Source organism: Balaenoptera musculus, chromosome 11 (genome assembly GCF_009873245.2).
Source record: "Balaenoptera musculus isolate JJ_BM4_2016_0621 chromosome 11, mBalMus1.pri.v3, whole genome shotgun sequence".
Classification (NCBI taxonomy): domain Eukaryota; kingdom Metazoa; phylum Chordata; class Mammalia; order Artiodactyla; family Balaenopteridae; genus Balaenoptera; species Balaenoptera musculus.
The window spans coordinates 70,898,117-70,917,005 of NC_045795.1; the positions used below are offsets into that span (position 1 = coordinate 70,898,117).

General features: G+C 39.1%; 1 protein-coding gene across 4 annotated transcripts in view; it reads right to left on the reverse strand.

Annotated features, from left to right (window-relative positions):
* The window catches only part of ERC2 (ELKS/RAB6-interacting/CAST family member 2), a 962,898-nt gene that overhangs the window by 481,034 nt on the left and 462,975 nt on the right, over nt 1-18,889 (reverse strand). For 3 of the 4 annotated variants that reach the window (XM_036870127.1, XM_036870130.1, XM_036870129.1), the window contains exon 13: nt 13,946-13,957. The exons of the other annotated variant lie outside the window; for it this stretch is intronic. In XM_036870127.1, the coding sequence (XP_036726022.1) occupies nt 13,946-13,957 (12 nt within the window). The remainder of the gene's footprint in view (nt 1-13,945; nt 13,958-18,889) is intronic. 4 annotated transcript variants of the gene reach the window in all.

The following is an 18,889-nucleotide window of genomic DNA, read 5'->3' on the forward strand; positions in this document are numbered from 1 at the left end:
AAAGTCATCCAAGACTGGGAGTCAAGGAGGAGTGAGTCCTCCATCTTCCTAACACTTCACATGCAATGCATCACTGCAATCAGCCATTTTCATTTAATTTAAAATGTCTATCAAAACAGTTACCTCCTCTCTATTCTTATTGCTGCCAGCTTAGCTCACGCCTTTGATTTCTTTATCCAGACACTGAAATAGCTCCTATCTGGCTTCTCTGCTGCCAATCTATCTATCTGTCCTCCCACCCATCCTTCCATCCATTTATCCATCTATTCATCCAACAAATATTTATGGAGCAATAACCATGTGCCAGGAAAAGAAGACACAAAGATGAAAAGGAAATTCTTTATCATTAGACAGTTCAAAGTCTAGTAGAAGGGAAAAACGTGTAGCTGGAAAATAACAAAATGCTTTTTACAACATTAAATAAGTGCTGTCAGAACACAAGGTGGAACTACTGATTTTTAAGAGAAATCAGAGGGTGACATGTGAATTGGGACTTCAAAGATGAGTAGGAGTTTTGCACGAAATGAGGAGGAAACGGGCATTTAAGTAATGGGAAGAGTATGTGCAAATGTAGATGGATGGGAAAGGTCTAGCAAGTGTAGAGAATAAGAAAAAATTCAGGGCTTCCCTGGTGGCGCAGTGGTTGAGAATCTGCCTGCCAATGCAGGGGACACAGGTTCGAGCCCTGGTCTGGGAAGATCCCACATGCCGCGGAGCAGCTGGGCCCGTGAGCCACAATTACTGAGCCTGCGCGTCTGGAGCCTGTGCTCCGCAACAAGAGAGGCCGCGATAGTGAGAGGCCCGCGCACTGCGATGAAGAGTGGTCCCCACTTGCCACAACTAGAGAAAGCCCTCGCACAGAAACGAAGACCCAACACAGCCATAAATAAATAAATAAATAAATATTTAAAAAAAAAAAAAAAAAAAAAAAAACAAAAAAAAAAAAAAAAGAAAAAAAAATTAAAAAAAAAAAAAAAAAAAAAAGAAAAAATTCAGTAATGCAAGCAGGTGGAAAATGAGGAGGTGGAGGGGCTGTGTGTGTATGTTGGGCTTTAAGATAAGACTTGAAGGCAACCCAGGGCTAGAGTGTGGAGGACTCTATAAGCCAGGCATAGAGTTTGCCATTTTGCCCAGTGTGCGAGGAGGCAGCAAGGGCTGTTAGGCAGGGGGTGCTGCCTCACTGATTTTATCTGGAGTAGAGGGCGGGGGCAGACTGTGACTCTGTGGAGGCTACTGTAATAGTCCAAATGACCCATGAGGATAACAGCGCCAAGAAGGAAGAGAGGAAATGAGAGAAATGAAATGTGATGGATTAGACACGATGACGGATGAGGCACGATGAGGCATGAGGCAAGGTTTCTATCTTAACACAGGCGAACGTTGTACCAGTTCCAAGAGTAAATGCTAAGTAGATGGAGTAGTGGGAGGATGGGTGAAGGAAAGGGTGATGAGTCCAATTGTGGTTATATCGGAAACACAAGGTAAGCATCCTTCTAAAACACAATCCTGCTCCCCATTGCCTTCACAATGAAAACATTTTAATTGTTTTTATTCTGTCACGCAAGGAAGCATCCATGTGTGCTTGTATCCACATGTCCTTTGTTCTTGAGGAACAAGAACTCTGGGTTCAGATCCAGAGTGACCTTGAGAAGGTTACCAATAACCTCACTAAGCCACAGTTTACTCATTTGCCTATTGTAAATTATTACTATCCTTCTTACAGCATTGTTGTGGAGATTTAAAAAAATATTTCACATAAGTGTTTTGTACAGAACCTGGCCCCACGGAAAGTACTGAATGAATGGCAGCAAAGTTTTCAAAGAAAGGCAGTTAGAATTATCTTTCTCCCAAATTACATTAAAAATATAGGGTCTTTTAAAGGTCTAATGTGCTTTTAAAACTTAGTTGATTGTATGATAAAAAACAATCTGCCAAAAACACTTAAAATTTAGAGAAGGTGAAGAAAGCTATGTTATTCACTCTATCCAAAACTTCTTACTTTTAGAGGACTGGACAAAAGTAAAAAGTCTATGAGAGATGAGAAGGTAAACCAAATAAACTGACAAACAACAAGCAGAAAAGAAATTCCCCTCTCCCCAGCAGCTATAAGAACTGAGAAGCCAACACAGATCCTATCAGATGAAGTCATTAAAGCTTAAAAGTTTAAGGCTTAAAAGTTAAAAAAAAAAAAAAATCTGAGCTCTGTAGGAGGAAGACCTTGCATTTTGATGGCATGATATCTACCCTGACCTAACATGATGAGGAAGAAATGATTCCACAGTATGTTTACTGCCTGGACAAGGGCACTAGTACATGAGTTTGAATTCTCAGTTTCTGTTATGTGCTGCCAACCTTCCCACTTGTCTGAGACAAGATCAAGGGAGATGCAGATATTGTGCTGCAGAGAAGACCATCTCTCTATCAGGGAGTTGTTCTGTTTTCCAAAAGGAACATCATCATATATCACAGAAAAGGCTTTCATTTCTTTTCAGCTTTTATGCTGCTGGGATTCTCTGATTATACTGTGTGGGGCCATGAAAAACTGTCCCAAGAATGATTCCTGGAAGAAGCAGAAAACCCCTCTTGGAAATACATCTTTTCTCTTGGCTGCTTCCCCAGAATTCCCCACCAGGAACTGTCTTAAGCAGGCAGGAGGATGGATGGCCTGAGGTCTTCCCCATCTCTGCTGTCCACATTTCTTGAAAGCTGTCCAGAGCTGATGACTGTCTCCAACCTACAAAGCTGCTGTTGCCTCTGTGGAGGCGAAGTCACCAGGCCCCCTCAAACTCACTTCAAAAAGGAATTCCACATTCCGGCTCAAGAGAGGGTGAAGACTCAGACCAGCAGCTCAGAAAAGGCTGCTAGAACTGCCAACACAAACAGCTTCTCAACTTCCATTGTAAGACGTTTTCATCAGTGCTTGGAATCCTTTGTATTATAGAAATAGCTTTCCATCCCAAAAGAAGCACATTAAAGAGAGGTCCCTATGGTATCAGGAGTTCTTGGGCCAAACCAATTTATCCTAGCACAAAAAGTCTCGCTGCAGAACAGGACACAGTGATTGCGTCCAGTGATTTCTGGGTTCTGGAATCACAACAGCTGAGTTTAAATCCTGGCTCCACCAATAGCTGTGTGATAGTAGGCAAGTTACTTAACTTCTCTGAGACTTAGTGTCTTCATTTCACAAATGAGACGAATAATTTCACAAATGGCACCTACTGTCTTGGAGTTGCTATAAAGAAAATGTGAGATAAACCTTGAAGAATGTACAGCACCATGCCTAGCACCAAGTAAGTAGCCAATTACGTCTTTTCTTATTTCTGCTGCTGTAACAGCAACAATTACAACTACAGACTGCTTGAGCAAAATATCTGCCACCACACCTTTATTTTCTTCCTGCTATCATAGTAGCTAGGTTTTATCTGCTGGTTTTTCCTGTCTTGCTGGCTCTTGTTAAACTATACAGGCTGCTGATTTTTGTGTTTTGTCTGTTTCCTTGTTTTATTAATTATCCTGTTGCCTCCTCCTAACCTCTAGTGCCACCACCTTATTTCAGTGCTGTTGTTCCTTTTAGCTTGGTCTACTGCCTACCCTTCCAGAACAGAGATGTTACAGAAGTAATCATTCTTTAAGATACTCCTGACTATGCTCTTCCCAGGCTCAAAAAATTCAAAATCTTTAGCTAAGTACTCAAGGTTTTCCCTGTCCAAGCAAACCCTTATTGTTCACTCTTCCCCCTACTCCAGAGCCTAAGCTATAGAACCCCATTCTCTCTTCCAAGCATGGCTTGTACCTTCCCACCTCTGCTATCTTTGATCATGCTCCCCACCTAGTTCTACATCTGATAAAATCTTTTCCATTTTTCTGTTCCAGTACAAATACCATCGTGTTCATAGAAATTTCCCCGACCCCTCCCTCTTGTGAATGCCCATGACATTCATATAGAATTTGCCACACTCTTCCATGGGTAATGCCTCAACTGTCCAGTTCCAGATTTTTCATTCCACTCTGCCTACTGGACAGGCCTACCTAGCTATCCTAAAGCATCTAAAACACAGCCTGGACAAAACCTTTCTGTTCTTAGCTCCTGACATATTTTCCACACCTGTTCCTACATCCTGCAAGAGTTAGGCAGGGGTCTCAATCATGTAGGTAAGTCTCACTGAACCCAGGGAACGCTGAGAAGTTAGGCTTCCTATGAAGAAAAAAAAAAAAATGATATCCTGGCTGGGTCTCACAAAGCAGGGTAAGGGAAAGCCATCTGAGGTCCAAGGTGACTCTTGACACAGGGTTGTTTTATTGTCCTGTATAGCAAGGGCTGGCTAATCTTCCACCACCCTGTTGACTCGGTTCCCCTCTATGTGAGCCTCCATGGCTCACATTCCACTCTGCACGCCTTTTCCATAGCTTCTGGTTAGTCATAATTTCTACCTCCTCATAACTTCAGATCTTTACAACTCGTGTTCTTAATTCATTCCATAAATATTTATTAAGTGTCTACTATTTTACAGACACTGGATGAATAAAGACAGGTCCTTTCCAGATGGAAGTTCCACCCTAGACTAAAAGACAAACGTTGAACAAGAATTAAGACTGTGCTTCATGTTCTAGTGGGAAGTTACATGAATTTGTAAGAGACAAACCTAACCTGGGCTGGGCTAGCTCCAGTTAAAGGCAAACGGAGGAAGTGATATTTAAACTTCACTTGACCTAGAAAAAAATTAAGTTATATCCATACTTCATACCTTAGAGTAAGATAAATTCCAGATGGTCTAAAGACTAAATATAGAAAATCAAACCATAAAAATACGAAAAGAAATCACAGGACAATTGTTCTTATACTCTTTTGTGTGGAAGAGGTTTTCAACTACAACACAAAATTCAGAAGACATTGAAGAAAAGACTGAATACATTTGACTACATAGAAATATTTTTAACATTTCTGTGTAACAAAAACCACTATTAGCAAAAAAAAAAAAAGAAAAAAGAAAAAAGACAAACTAGCAGAGGGGAGCATTTAAAACTCAAATCAAAGACAAATGGGTCATTTTTGTAACATATAAAGTGCTTCTACAAATAAGTAAGAAAAAGACCAACAAAAGAATACGACAAATTATAAACATACTTAAAGATGCACACTTCACATGGCATTTAAATGCCATGGTTCACCTTCCATATTGACAAAGATCAAAAAGCTTGCAAACCACACTGCACTGACAGAGTTAATGTGTAAAAAGGCACTCTTACATACTGCTGCTAGGACTGTAATGGTTTAGTCTCTGTAGAAGGCAACTAGCAAAATCTAGCAAAACTAGAAATGCATTGTCCTAGCAATTCCACATCTAGAAACTTACCCTACAGATATATTCATATATATACATATATGTATGAAATTAAGTCTATTCACTTATTAATTATAGCAGTCTGTATGAGAGGAAAAGATCGGAAACAATCTATAAGTCCTTTAGGAGGTACAATGGAACAGTACATAGAGGTAAAAAAAGAATAGAAAACTTTTATGTATGAATACGGGAAGATCTGTAAAGATATTTTGTTTAAAATAAAGAAAATTGAGGTGCAGAACAGTGTGTATTACATTATGACACATGCATAAATATCATACTACAAATCCTATCAATTTGCTTCCATCTCTCTAGATGCTACTTCCGGGAATAGTTTTAGTTACACCACAGTACCTGGAACAGAGCAGATATACAATTAATATTTGATGAAAGTGAATAAATCAATGAATAAAGAAAATAAATGGATGAAGGAACACACTTGGGCCTGTCCTCAAAACTCAATATCAGGTACTTTAATACATGGATACAAAAAGGTTGTGGCCGAATCCTGGCTATCTAGTTCCCTAGTTCCAGAAAAACCTAAAATACATCCTTATATGAGACAAACGTATTCAATAAATTAACTTGTATGTATGTATATATAGAGATAAATTACTTTTCAATAAGCATGACATGAATTTTCTAGTTCACGTGTTCATATCTCTCAGGAATAAAGCATTCAGCATTCAGAAGGATGATATTGTTTTCAACCTTTCCCTCAAAATCCCTCAGTGGCTTAGGGGAGAAAAGAAGTCTACAGTCTTTACTCCAGCAACTGAATTATCTACAACTAGGAAAGCAAAGGAAGCCTTGACAGGATCATCTCCCACTTCTCTCTTGCACGAACTCCCTGCGACTCTCACCAGGAAAACCTTCAACACAACTGTAAGCATGAAAACCACAACCATCACCACTTAATGAACATCTACTATGTGCCAGATTGTGCTCCACACTCAACATGTATCTTGACCATAAGCTCATGAGAGATGAGCTATAAGATGATTGTCCCCATTTTACAGACACAGGGATAGGTTTAAAGACATGTGGACTTGTGTACGGCATGCCACAGAAATGCTGATGTTGTTTCTTAGGATGGAGTTTATTTAATTTTCTACATGTAATATTCTGACAACAAATAGCAGTTTGAATAACCTGGATTATAAGTGAAATGGTAACAAAAGTAATAACAGGTCTTGGATAGATGACACACACAAAATCCAAGAATAGTGCTTTTTTATCTGTTCAGGAATCCCTAAAAAGCCCCTGCTTTGCATGTTTAGGTAGCAGAAGAGCACCCACACTCACCAAAGTCATAGGACACCTATGTGCCAATTGCCCAGTGAGTGTTTCTCACCAAGGCCCACTCATCGCAGGTTATCAGAAGATTCTCCAGCTATTCGTTATTATAACCAACTCATTCTCTCCACGGTAATTATCTGTGAGCAACATATCATGCTGTCCTTGGAACCATCAAACTGACATATGATTAAATAGCAGAGGGTTCTGAAGTTAAATTTAAAACCACTCTCTTACACTTCAACTCACACATCACACTGAGATCTGTCCAGCCATGGGAATATTCCAGTTAACCAATACCAAAGACCAGGGAGAGAATATTCCCTTACTTCACGTTCCCATCTGAGAAAGGTGGTGATTACATTCTCAAAACTTTCTAAAGAGATTTTCCTAGGACGTGAAGTAAAATTTGGCAGAGCAGCTCTCTGTATGAAGTTCTGCCCCCACCCCACATTAAAATGTCTCAAGAGTTGCTTATATTCACCATTACATCGTCACAGTTGTATGTGGGGTCGTACAAGAAACAGTACAGTTCTTCAACACACTGTGAGAATCACACACTTTCAGCTTTCCCTGAAAAAGTTACTGTAAATCTTAAGTTTTTGCACACTCAGCTGTATATACCAATAATGTTAACACTTATATTAACAATGTTACCAACTAGAAAAAAAAACTGGAAGAAAAGATCAATGGGCAAGCTGGAGTTAATATATAAGTCTCACTCTTCTTGGAATGAAAAAGGAGCAAAAAGAGGTTCTTCAAGGGGAAATCTCTTTCCATTTCCCGACCCACTCTGTAGTTTCTAGAATTAAAGTTTTTCCACAAAAATGGTTCTATACAACCCACTTTATGTTTGCAGAAGCTGTGATTTAGGAAAAACAATTTTTTTCCATCTCTACTAAACAGTTGCACCCGAAGCAAAGTCAGCCAATTTCTGCCTTACTATTCTACTCTAGTTTTCATATTTATTTAATTTACTATTATAAATAATTTTCATGTATATAGTATTCATTAAATTTACAGTAAAATAAAAGAGTGGCAAATACTGAAATCATCAGAATTCCCTAAAAAGAAAATTTCCAAAGCCTTTATGAGATATACCAACAACAAACTAGTTTCTTCAGAGAAACACACACAGTACCCACTCATTTTTAAACAGGTACCCACTCATTTTTAAACAGGTACCCCCAAAACATAGGCTTCACAAAAACGTGACATTATGCAGTGTGCAAAGCCCAAGCACCTTTACCCAATATGGAAGAAAGTCCCAGGCACTAGTTGGATAGGTTTCCCTACAACTCAAGCTGGTATTGTGGGTAATGAAGTGACAAAATTCACATTTCATAAGAAAAGCCATATAAAGGAAACAAGGTATTATTTTTCTAGAAAGTGATTTATAATAATACTGAGAAACTATTTTTTTTTTAAATTCCTTCCCCTTCTCAACATTTACAGAAAAGGCTAACATATCTTGAGAGATTTACTAGTTGCTGATATTCATCCATATGGTAGCACCAACCAAAAGCCAGGAGCAGGGGAGGAAAAGGGAAAAGAAAAGATTTTGAAAAAAATACAAATGAATCATTACCTCTACCAATTTGATATCTCTTATTCAGAGGCCTGGACTTAATAGGCTTACCTGGCACTCTCTCTTGATTTTCCTGTTGTTTTATTGTTGTCATTGTTTTAACAGATTTGCAAGTTGAGAATGGTTTTACTCATTTCAAGGAACCTCAGAAACACACTGCACTACAAAAATATTTCAACTACAATGCAAATTGTGTTCCTTCAATCTTTTTCACTATTCTGGAAGGTACGGATAGAGTGCCAGAGCAGCAACTTAAGCAGAAGCTAAAAAGTAAAAATAATACAGAGCTTAAAGCCTTAGTTCTACAAACTGGAACTGGCTCAGCAAAACATTAGCCATGGCAAGTCCCATCAAGGCCAGGTCGGAAAGGTGCAAGAACCAACCCCTGGCTACATCTCAAAGGTTCAAAACCATTTCTAAATATAGAACCCACTTTATATTTGCAGGAGCTGTAAATCAGAGAAAGCAACTTTTTTCCATCCCCAATAAAATATTTGCACCCAAAGCAAAATCTATTGATTTCTGGCTTTCTACCAGTTCTGTTTGGGCATAAAATTTTCTGACACTTCACCAGAAATGTCAGCATTAGTATAAGGCAGTTTTAAAGAGGAAAATGATTTTCTGACCTGTGGATAACCCCTTCAAAGCCAACAGGAAAAGGAATTTTTAAAAACACCCGAAACCCAGTTTTTCCAGTTATTAGTATAAATGGCACAAACTATTTTTCATAAGTGGCCAAATCCTTCCTTATAGGAAGTACTGGTCTTTGAATTCAGTGAGAGGAGGGGTCATTCTATATCCTCAACACCCAGCACAGACCCTTGCATGGAGAAGGATTTTAATGAATAGTCAAGAAAGGAGGGGAAGGGGAAGGAGAGAGGGAGGGAGAGGAAAGACGAAAGGAAGATGGAGGGAGGGAAGAGGGAACAAAGGAAGGAGTGAGGAAGAGAAGGAGAAAATGAGGTAAGTTCAGAAAGAGATATTTTCCCTTTTCCTTTTATTTGTCTTAATTTTTCTTGAATTTTCAAGCATCCAGCTTGAGAGAAAACCAATCATATCTTTTCTTAGAGCTTCCTGTCTGAAGCTAGATATGATATCCAGGGCAGTCAACTCAACCTCCAGAAAGAGCCCACCAGCAAATAGCAAATCTCTGTGGGGACCAAGTAAAAGGTAGAAGGGGTGAGACGAAGCTAACAGAAGTTCCTTTCTTCAACAGTCATGCATTCAACAACCTTCAGGAGTATGACTGCCACCTCCAGTGTGTGACATAACACCGCATGCAGCTAGAGACCCATGCAGTGCTAGAGGAGGCTGCTGTCTACTGGGAGACGCAGTGCATTGATTAACTGCCCTAATTCAAGGTAGGATATGACACAAGCCAAGGAAAAGGGTTAGATAAAGCTCTGAGGAGATCAAGACTGGGAGAAAGTGCTTCTGCCTAAGGCACTCAGGGAAGAGAAGATAGCTGAGGTGGCCCTGCCAGAGCAGGATTTGTGCACAAGGAACCAGCTCAGGGTAGAGGAGGTGAGGTGGAGGGGGAGGGAGGGCATGAATCTCAGGATGAAGGAAGAGGCTGGCTGCACGGCAGACAGTAGTCCCCCAAAATGCTTCATGGAATATAATCTACAAATATTGTGTTTGGGAAATCATAGATTAAACACAATTGCACACTAAGTTTCACACTAAATTTCCCTCCTATAGGCCTCTCAGAGTTTTTATTATGCAATTGGAGCAGAAGTAGCAAAAAAAGTTTTTTTAAACTAAATCAGAAAGGATTGGCTTTTGGGGGAAAAACCCCAATACCTTCACTTACTAGCTATATTAACTGGAGCAAAATATTTAACTTTTATGAACTCCAGTTTCTTCTTCTCTAATATGGAAGAAATGACAGTCCTGATCTCATACAGCTGTTATGAGAAGTAAATACTACAAAAAAAAAAAAAAGATTAAATCAGTGCTGGCATTTAGTTAACGTTCAATGTTATTACTGCTGCTGCTACTTCTCTTATTCCGATTATTACTAGGATCAATGTGCATCATGAACATAAAAATGAAGAATGTAATACATAGCATTTCTTAAACAGTCTGGTCCGGGAATAAAGACACAGGCCTACTAGAGAATGGACTTAAGGATATGGGGAGGGGGTGGGGTGAGATGTGACAGGGTAAGAGAGTGTCATGGACATATATACACTACCAAATGTAAAATAGATAGCTGGTGGGAAGCAGCCACATAGCACAGGGAGATCAGCTCGGTGCTTTGTGACCACCTAGAGGGGTGGGATGGGGAGGGTGGGAGGGAGATGCAAGAGGGAAGAGATATGGGAACATATTGTATGTGTATAACTGATTCACTTTGTTATAAAGCAGAAGCTAACACACCATTGTAAGGCAATTATACTTCAATAAAGATGTTTAAAAAAAAACAAAAACAAAAACAAAACAGTCTGGTCAGTTTTTCGTCAGCTATTTTTTGGAAATCCCAGGCCAGCATGTAGTGCCCAGCCTAGCACACAGGAGGTGCTTACTCTGTCTTTGTGGAGGGAATGGAGCCAAGAACTGACCCTAGCAAAGAGCAAACTGCAGGATGCTCTGGGCAAGGTGTTCTTCATTATTTCTTTGGGCAACAGGCCTCTGAGGTCTGGGAGTAGTGACTTCATCTTTTGCTAGAAGAATGAGGGATTGAGAGTGCAGTGTTCAGCTTTGGGGAAACATCACAAAGAGTTGATTTTGGTAGAAGTGTTTGAAGTGACTCTGTAACACTGAGCTCACGCCTGCTGCCAGGCGCCAACCATCAGCTCGAGCCTGCTTGCCAGGGAGATGCACACAGCCCCTCACCAACAGCCCCTCACCAGACATGTGCAGGGAGGATCCCAAAACACCCACTCCGAAGACAGCTACTTCCTCTCCAAGAGGGTATACTGAGGCACAAACAAGAAAGCAGCCGACCCAGAATCCAAAGCGAATCGGAGGCTGGGAGAGCCCAGGAGAGGCCTGCGCCTTCTGGTTTTACTTGGTTGATTCTCTGGCAGGATTTTGGACTGAATCCCAAAGGATGCTATTCCTTTTTTTGGTCAACTGCTGCATACATTTATCTAGATAACCTCATCTCTCATAAGTCACATACTAATCTCACAAATAGTTCCTAGAAATGAGCAAATTTCACATAAACCCTCCCCGAGTGCAAGGCAGGGATCTTGCTATACCTCTCCAGCTTCCCACTGGTTTGCGTGTAAAGAGACAAAAGTGGAGTTTTCTGGAGTGAGACCCTAAACAGGTTTAGCATATGACATTTGCATTTTACCAAACCCAATACTTAACATCTGTCTACCTGAATTTAAAGCAGGAGAGACTACATAGAGTTTGAAAAATAAATGAGGTCACTTTAAAAAGTAGTTGGAGGAGAGAATTTCTCATGGAGTCCACAGCACATAGAAAAGACCCAAGAGTTAGTGAAATTTTCCAATTTCAGATTGGGAGATAAAAAGGTTCATGGCAGACTACAGACTTTTAAGGTAAGAATGATCAGGCATCTAAAAAAATATATATGATAAAAGTATACACACATATATATGTATGTATGCATACACAAATATATGTATCTCAGTTGTGAGCTATGTAAAGAAAGCACAATGGCCAAAGATCGTGTATTCAATTCAATTGTTACATTTCATTTTATTTTAGCTGGTAAACCTGGAAGTGGTTGGACAAAAAGCATAGTTAGCTCTGAAAACTTGTCAAAGCTCAGAAAGGTTCTAGGACTCCACAGACTTGTTTCCAGAAGAGCAGGGCTGCCCAATTCTTCCTACACTGAAAGTATAACTAGATACGGTTTGCAATGATTGTACATTTTCTCCACTGTGTTCATCTGAGGCAAGAGGTTAAACGATATTGAAATGGTCTGAATCTTCTTTTGACCACTATAGTTCTCCCAATTAGACTTGGCCTGAACATTTTATCAAACCCAATCAGCACACCCTTGTCCAGAGAACCCTTTATTACCCACAAACTCCCCAAACCCTAACCCTGCAGCCCATCTTCTGACAGTCTAAGATCACATTCATTCACTACACAATAGGAAAAAACTAAATACTGAACAACACAGTTCCTGGCACAGAAAAGACACAGTAGAATAACTGTGGATAGCATCTAAAGGCTGGGAGCCTGAGGTGTGAGAATGAAAAGGGGTCCCTGGTCTCAAGGGCTTAAATATCAACAGGTGCAGATTAGGGGTAGCAAAGGGAAGGCAAAAGGAGAAAGAAAACAAAAAAAGACAGGCAAGGAGAAAAGCTTAGAGCTTCTTAAATGAGCGAATCCAAAACTTGGAGGAAGGGTTTGCATGCCATGTGGCCAAGGCCCTCCTCCCCACCCTCATTATGATGTCTGTTCCTGCACATAAGGGCACCAGAAAGTGAATTAACAGTCATTAGGTTTTTGGTGAGAGCAGTTCTGTAGGACCGTGATTTTAATCTCTGTTTAGATCTCTGTTTTGGGAACTATTGAGAATGGGCTTCCTTCAGCGTGATGAAGTTCAAGGCAGTTCCTGTGGGACACCCAGTGTGGTATGTGGGAACAGCAGAGAAGTGGTTTCAATTTGAAGGACTATGAGCCCCTCCACCAGGCTGGGAGCAGGCGGTGGGTGGGTGGAGGGGGCAAAATTGATGTGTGGGCAGGAGGCCTTGTTTTGAAATTATTCACTGCTGGCTTAGATGATAGCAGTGGACAGAATAAAGAGGTGCAGACCCTGAATAAAGAGAAGAAAATAATATAGCTTGCCTCTGAAAAGAGCAACTATATTGGCTACCAATTTAATTTGAATCTTTTTTTAGGTCTGGGTAAGCCCAGATCACACAATGAGCATCTTGTAGTAAACTCACTGATTGAATTATAAAGAAATCACTAGATATTATTATGTTGTTATTGGAAAGAGAAGTCTAGCTTGACTTAAAGGAGAACCAATTATTGACTTGGGCCCCCTGCCTTAGAAGAATCAAACCTGGGATGCATTTTCAAACAAAATGTCCATTTCGCTTCTTAATAGTGGGGGGCACACAGTCAACAATGAATCTAGTTTTACATTTTGTTCCATATGCTAGGTAATTAAAGTATGTCTTATGGCTAATAAAAATGAAGTTAAAAAGGTTAAAACCAAAACAATGACAGGAAATAACATGTGTGTACAATATGTTACTAACACACTGATAATTTTCAAAAGTGACTTTAAAAAGAAAGTATTATAAATCTTTCAAAACACAGTGATTTATTAAGCGAAAATTCTGAACGATTTGCACTATTAAATTTAGCTTTTAAGTTGCTGTGTCATGGGCAAATCTTTTGTTCTCCTAGGTTAAATTTAGCATCCTGCAATTTTGTTTTTTCCACTGCTCCATGTTTTATCAACATGCAGCCAATTTTCTGAGCTGCTCAGGAGAAATGCACTCGGGAGTTTTCAGAATGATTTCTCTTACTGATTTTATAATCCAGGAAGAGAAATGTATCAAATAATCCAACTATGATTTATTTTCATCTTCTTCTTTTCCTTTTCCCACCTATACAGCCTTCTCATAAAATAAACCTTCCCTAGGCATGGGATGAAACGGAAAAAAAAATGTGGTGGCCAGAGGAAAACCATTTCAGAAATGTATTTGTTAAACAAGTGCAAGCAATAAATTGAGCTTAGGAGGGAAGGGTGGTTAGAAGAAAAACTGAAAGTACTGACCTGAGAGTCAAGCTGATTGGAGCAAGGGTGAAAGCAGCAATTTGGAGGATAAGCAGAAAGGAAAAGGGATAGCAAAAGAGAATAAAAGGAAGTAAATGCATTAGTTTTAAACATACAGCCAACAGATGTTATATTAGCAGGTTTCATAACCAAATGAAAGACAATAAAGCAACTTCTATCTGATATTACCCCCCAAAAGCCTGGGCATACACTCTAAGCTGTTATAGTAATTATTACATATAAGAAACCAGTATCTGCTCTCATGCACATAATTACAAGCACTGATGTGAAACAGAGGTGTGTTCCAGCAACCCAATGGCACAATTTGCTCTTTTCTGGAGGAATATTTATAGAGAAAGCTCCTATCTGTGTGCATGTAAAATTTTATTATTTAATAAACTGAAATGAAAATTACTAAGGTATTAGAACTGGTGGTAAGGACTTATGTCAGAAAGATTTTATTAGAACCAGTAAGTTGGAAGATTATATCCTATGAGATACTTTTTCTTCATCCCTAAAAACCAAAAGGATCTGAGCAATTGAGCTTTCTGTTCAAAGATTTCCATTTTACATGCTCACAGAGCACTGCACCTAGCAACGATCAAGGACTATGAGGACAGCTTCAGGTCAGGTGCCACCTGCCTATCAGCCTCCCAAGAAAAGACAGATTAACTTCCAAAGCTGAGAGTAACTTTTTTTGGTTGTGAAAATGAAGATCAAACTTCATCTTTGAAAATATCCAAACACTTGATAACTAATTTGTAGAAAAATATGTAGCATGTCTTTCTAATTTGTCAAAAGAATAAAGTCTCTAATGCGAAGCAAAAATTAAAAGTCATATCCTCTTCAGGCTACCACACAAATCATAGTGGACATTCATTTTGTTAACCTATGAAATGCCCTTTGCAAAAAACCAAGTGGATTAACACATACTGTATCAGCCATCTGCTCAGTGGGACCCCACCATCCCATACTATTAAGAAGTAGTTTTAAGCATTTCACAAAGAAAGGAAAAGCACAACAAATCCTCAGGAGAAAGCTTAAACAAAAACATTTCAGATGAAAACAGCACTGACTATAATGATACAAATCAAGTAGAAAATTCAAGATTAAACACTTGGTGAAAGCATTGATCCAATAATCCCTCGTGTCTGAAATTCCCCTGCAGAGTATTTCGTGATAACGAATGCACAACTGATCAAAAATAAGAGTTAAGTCAGGCCATGGCCTCTGTGGGGACACTAGTGATGCTGCTGCGGTTTGAAATCTGTCTGGAGCAGAGGTAAGCCAAACTGAGGTCCATGGTCAAACTTTAGGGAATCCTAAACTGAAACAGCAAGCAAACATTTACGACTTAGTTGCCTTTTCCAAGGGTCCCTAGTTTCCCTTGCCAACTCAAAGGCATCTATGATATCCATGACCTTCCCCAAAAAGCTACTAGGGATGGTATAAAACCATCTGTCACTTGTTTTAAAGAAATTCCTTCAAATACATTTACAAACATAAATGGGAATTACTTAGCAACAAGAGTTTATATCAAAACAAATACAACTGGTATCAAGTTTTCTCCACGTACCATCAGACTTCTAGATCACATTATCATAATTTTTTAAAAATGAAAGCTTAGGTTTAGATTTTGTGAAAAGAGTTCTGAAAGGCAGCAAAGAAATTATGTCAGCACGTTATTGAGCAAATTCAGAGGGAAAAATAATAGTCTGTTTCTCAACCTTAGATAAGGTGCTTTTAGGCATCTAAAATGATTTCTCATTGTCCAATTGTCTGGTAGCATTAGTCCCGATCCAGATAACTAAATGCTACCTTGTTTTCTTTTCTTTTCTTTTTTTTTTAACATCTTTATTGGAGTATAATTGCTTTACAGTGGTGTGTTAGTTTCTGCTGTATAACAAAGTAAATCACCTATATGTAGACATATATCCCATATCTCCTCTCTCTTGTGTCTCCCTCCCACCCTCCCTATCCCACCCCTCTGGGTGGTCACAAAGCACAGAGCTGATCTCCCTGTGCTATGCGGCTGCTTCCCACTAGCTATCGGTTTTACATTTGGTAGTGTATATATGTCCATGCCACTCTCTCACTTCGTCCCAGCTTCCCTTTCCCCCTCCCCATGTCCTCAAGCCCATTTCCTACGTCTGTGTCTTTATTCCTGTCCAGCCCCTAGGTTCTTCAGAACCATTTATTTGTTTTTTGTCTTTTTTAGGTTCCATATATATGTGTTAGCATACAGTATTTGTTTTTCTCCTTCTGACTTACTTCACTCTGTATGACAGTCTCTAGGTCCATCCACCTCACTACAAATAACTCAGTTTTGTTCCTTTTTACGGCTGACTAATATTCCATTGTATACATGTGCCACATCTTCTTTATCCATTCATCTGTTGATGGACACTTAGGTTGCTTCCATGTCCTGTCTATTGTAAATAGAGCTGCAATGAACATTTTGGTACAAGACTCTTTTTGAATTATGGTTTTCTCAGGGTATATGCCCAGTAGTGGGATTGCTGGGTCATATGGTAGTTCTAGTTTTAGTTTTTTAAGGAACCTCCATGCTGTTCTCCATAGTGGCTGTTATCAATTTACATTCCCACCAACAGTGCAAGAGGGTTCCCTTTTCTCCACACCCTCTCCAGCATTTGTTGTTTGTAGATTTTCTGATGATGTCCATTCTAACTGGTGTGAGGTGATACCTCATTGTAGTTTTGATTTGCATTTCTCTAATAATTAGTGATGTTGAGCATCCTTTCATGTGTTTGTTGGCAATCTGTATATCTTCTTTGGAGCAATGTCTATTTAGGTCTTCTGCCCATTTTTGGATTGGGTTGTTTGTTTTTTTAATATTGAGCTGCATGAGCTCTTTATATATTTTGGAGATTAATCCTTTGTCCACTGATTCGTTTGCAAATATTTCCTCCCATTCTGAGGGTTGCCTTTTCATCTTGTTTGTAGTTTCCTTTGCTTTGCAAAAGCTTTTAAGTGTCATTAGGTCCCCTTTGTTTATTTTTGTTTTTATTTCCATTTCTCTAGGAGGTGGGTCAAAAAGGATTTTGCTGTGATGTATGTCATAGAGTGTTCTGCCTATGTTTTGCTCTAAGAGTTTTATAGTGTCTGTTCTTACATTTAGGTCTTTAATCCATTTTGAGTTTATTTTTGTGCATGGTGTTAGGGAGTGTTCTAATTTCATTCTTTTACATGTAGCTGGCCAGTTTTCCCAGCACCAATTACTGAAGGGTCTGTCTTTTCTCCATTGTATGTTTTTGCCTCCTTTATCAAAAATAAGGTGACCATATGTGTGTGGGTTTATCTCTGGGCTTCCTATCCTTTCCCATTGATCTATATTTCTGTTTTTGTGCCAGTACCACACTGTGTTGATTACTTTGTAGTATAGTCTGAAGTCTGGGAGTCTAATTCCTCCAGCTCCGTTTTTCTTTCTCAAGATTGCTTTGGCTATTCGGGGTCTTTTGTGTTTCCATACAAACTGTGAAATTTTTTGTTCTAGTTCTGTGGAAAATGCCATTGGTAGTTTGATAGGGATTGCATTGAATCTGTAGATTGCTTTGGGTAGTATAGTCATTTTCACAATGCTGATTCTTCCAATCCAAGAACATGGTATATCTCTCCATCTGTTTGTATCATATTTAATTTCTTTCATCAGTGTCTTATAGTTTTCTGCATACAGGTCTTTTGTCTTCTTAAGTAGGTTTATTCCTAGGTATTTTATTCTTTTTGTTGCAGTGGTAAATGAGAGTGTTTCCTTAATTTCTCTTTCAGACTTTTCATCGTTACTGTATAGGAATGCAAGAGATTTCTGTGCATTAATTTTATATCCTGCTACTTTACCAAATTCATTGATTAGCTCTAGTTTTCTGGTAGCATCTTTGGGATTCTTTATGCATAGTATCATGTCATAACCAAACAGTGACAGCTTTACTTCTTCTTTTCCGATTCAGATTCCTTTTATTTCTTTTTCTTCTCTGACTGCTGTGGATAAACTTCCAAAAGTAGGTTGAATAATAGTGGTGAGAGTGGGCAACCTTGTCTTGTTCCTGATCTTAGAGGAAATGGTTTCAGTTTTCCACCATTGAGAACGATGTTGGCTGTGGGTTTGTCATATATGGCCTTCATTATGTTGAGGTAAGTTCCTTCTACACCTACTTTCTGGAGAGTTTTTATCATAAATGGGTGTTGAATTTTGTCAAAAGCTTTTTCTGCATCTACTGAGATGATCATATGGTTTTCCTCCTTCAATTGGTTAATATGGTGTATCACATTGATTGATTTGCGTGTATTGAAGAATCCTTGCATTCCTGGGATAAACCCCAGTTGATCATGGTGTATGATCCTTTTAATGTGCTGTTGGATTCTGTATGCTAGTATTTTGTTGAGGATTTTTGCATCTATGTTCATCAGTGATGTTGGCCTGTAGTTTTCTTTCTTTGTGACATCTTTGTCTGGTTTTGGTATCAGGGTGATGGTGGCCTCGTAGAATGAGTTTGGGAGTGTTTCTCCCTCTGCTATATTTTGGAAGCATTTGAGAAGGATGGGTGTTATCTCTTCTCTAAATGTTTGACAGAATTCTCCTGTGAAGCCATCTGGTCCTGGGCTTTCGTTTGTTGGAAGATTTTTAATAACAGTCTCAATTTCAGTGCTTGTGACTTGTCTGTTGATATTTTCTATTTATTCCTGGTTCAGTCTCGGAAGGTTGTGCTTTTCTAAGAATTTGTCCATTTCTTCCAGGTTGTCCATTTTATTGGCATAGAGTTGCTTGTAGCAATCTCTCATGATCCTTTGTATTTCTGCAGTGTCAGTTGTTACTTCTCCTTTTTCATTTCTAATTCTACTGATTTGAGTGTTCCCCTTTTTTTCTTGATGAGTCTGGCTAATAGTTTATCAATTTTGTTTATCTTCTCAAAGAACCAGCTTTTAGTT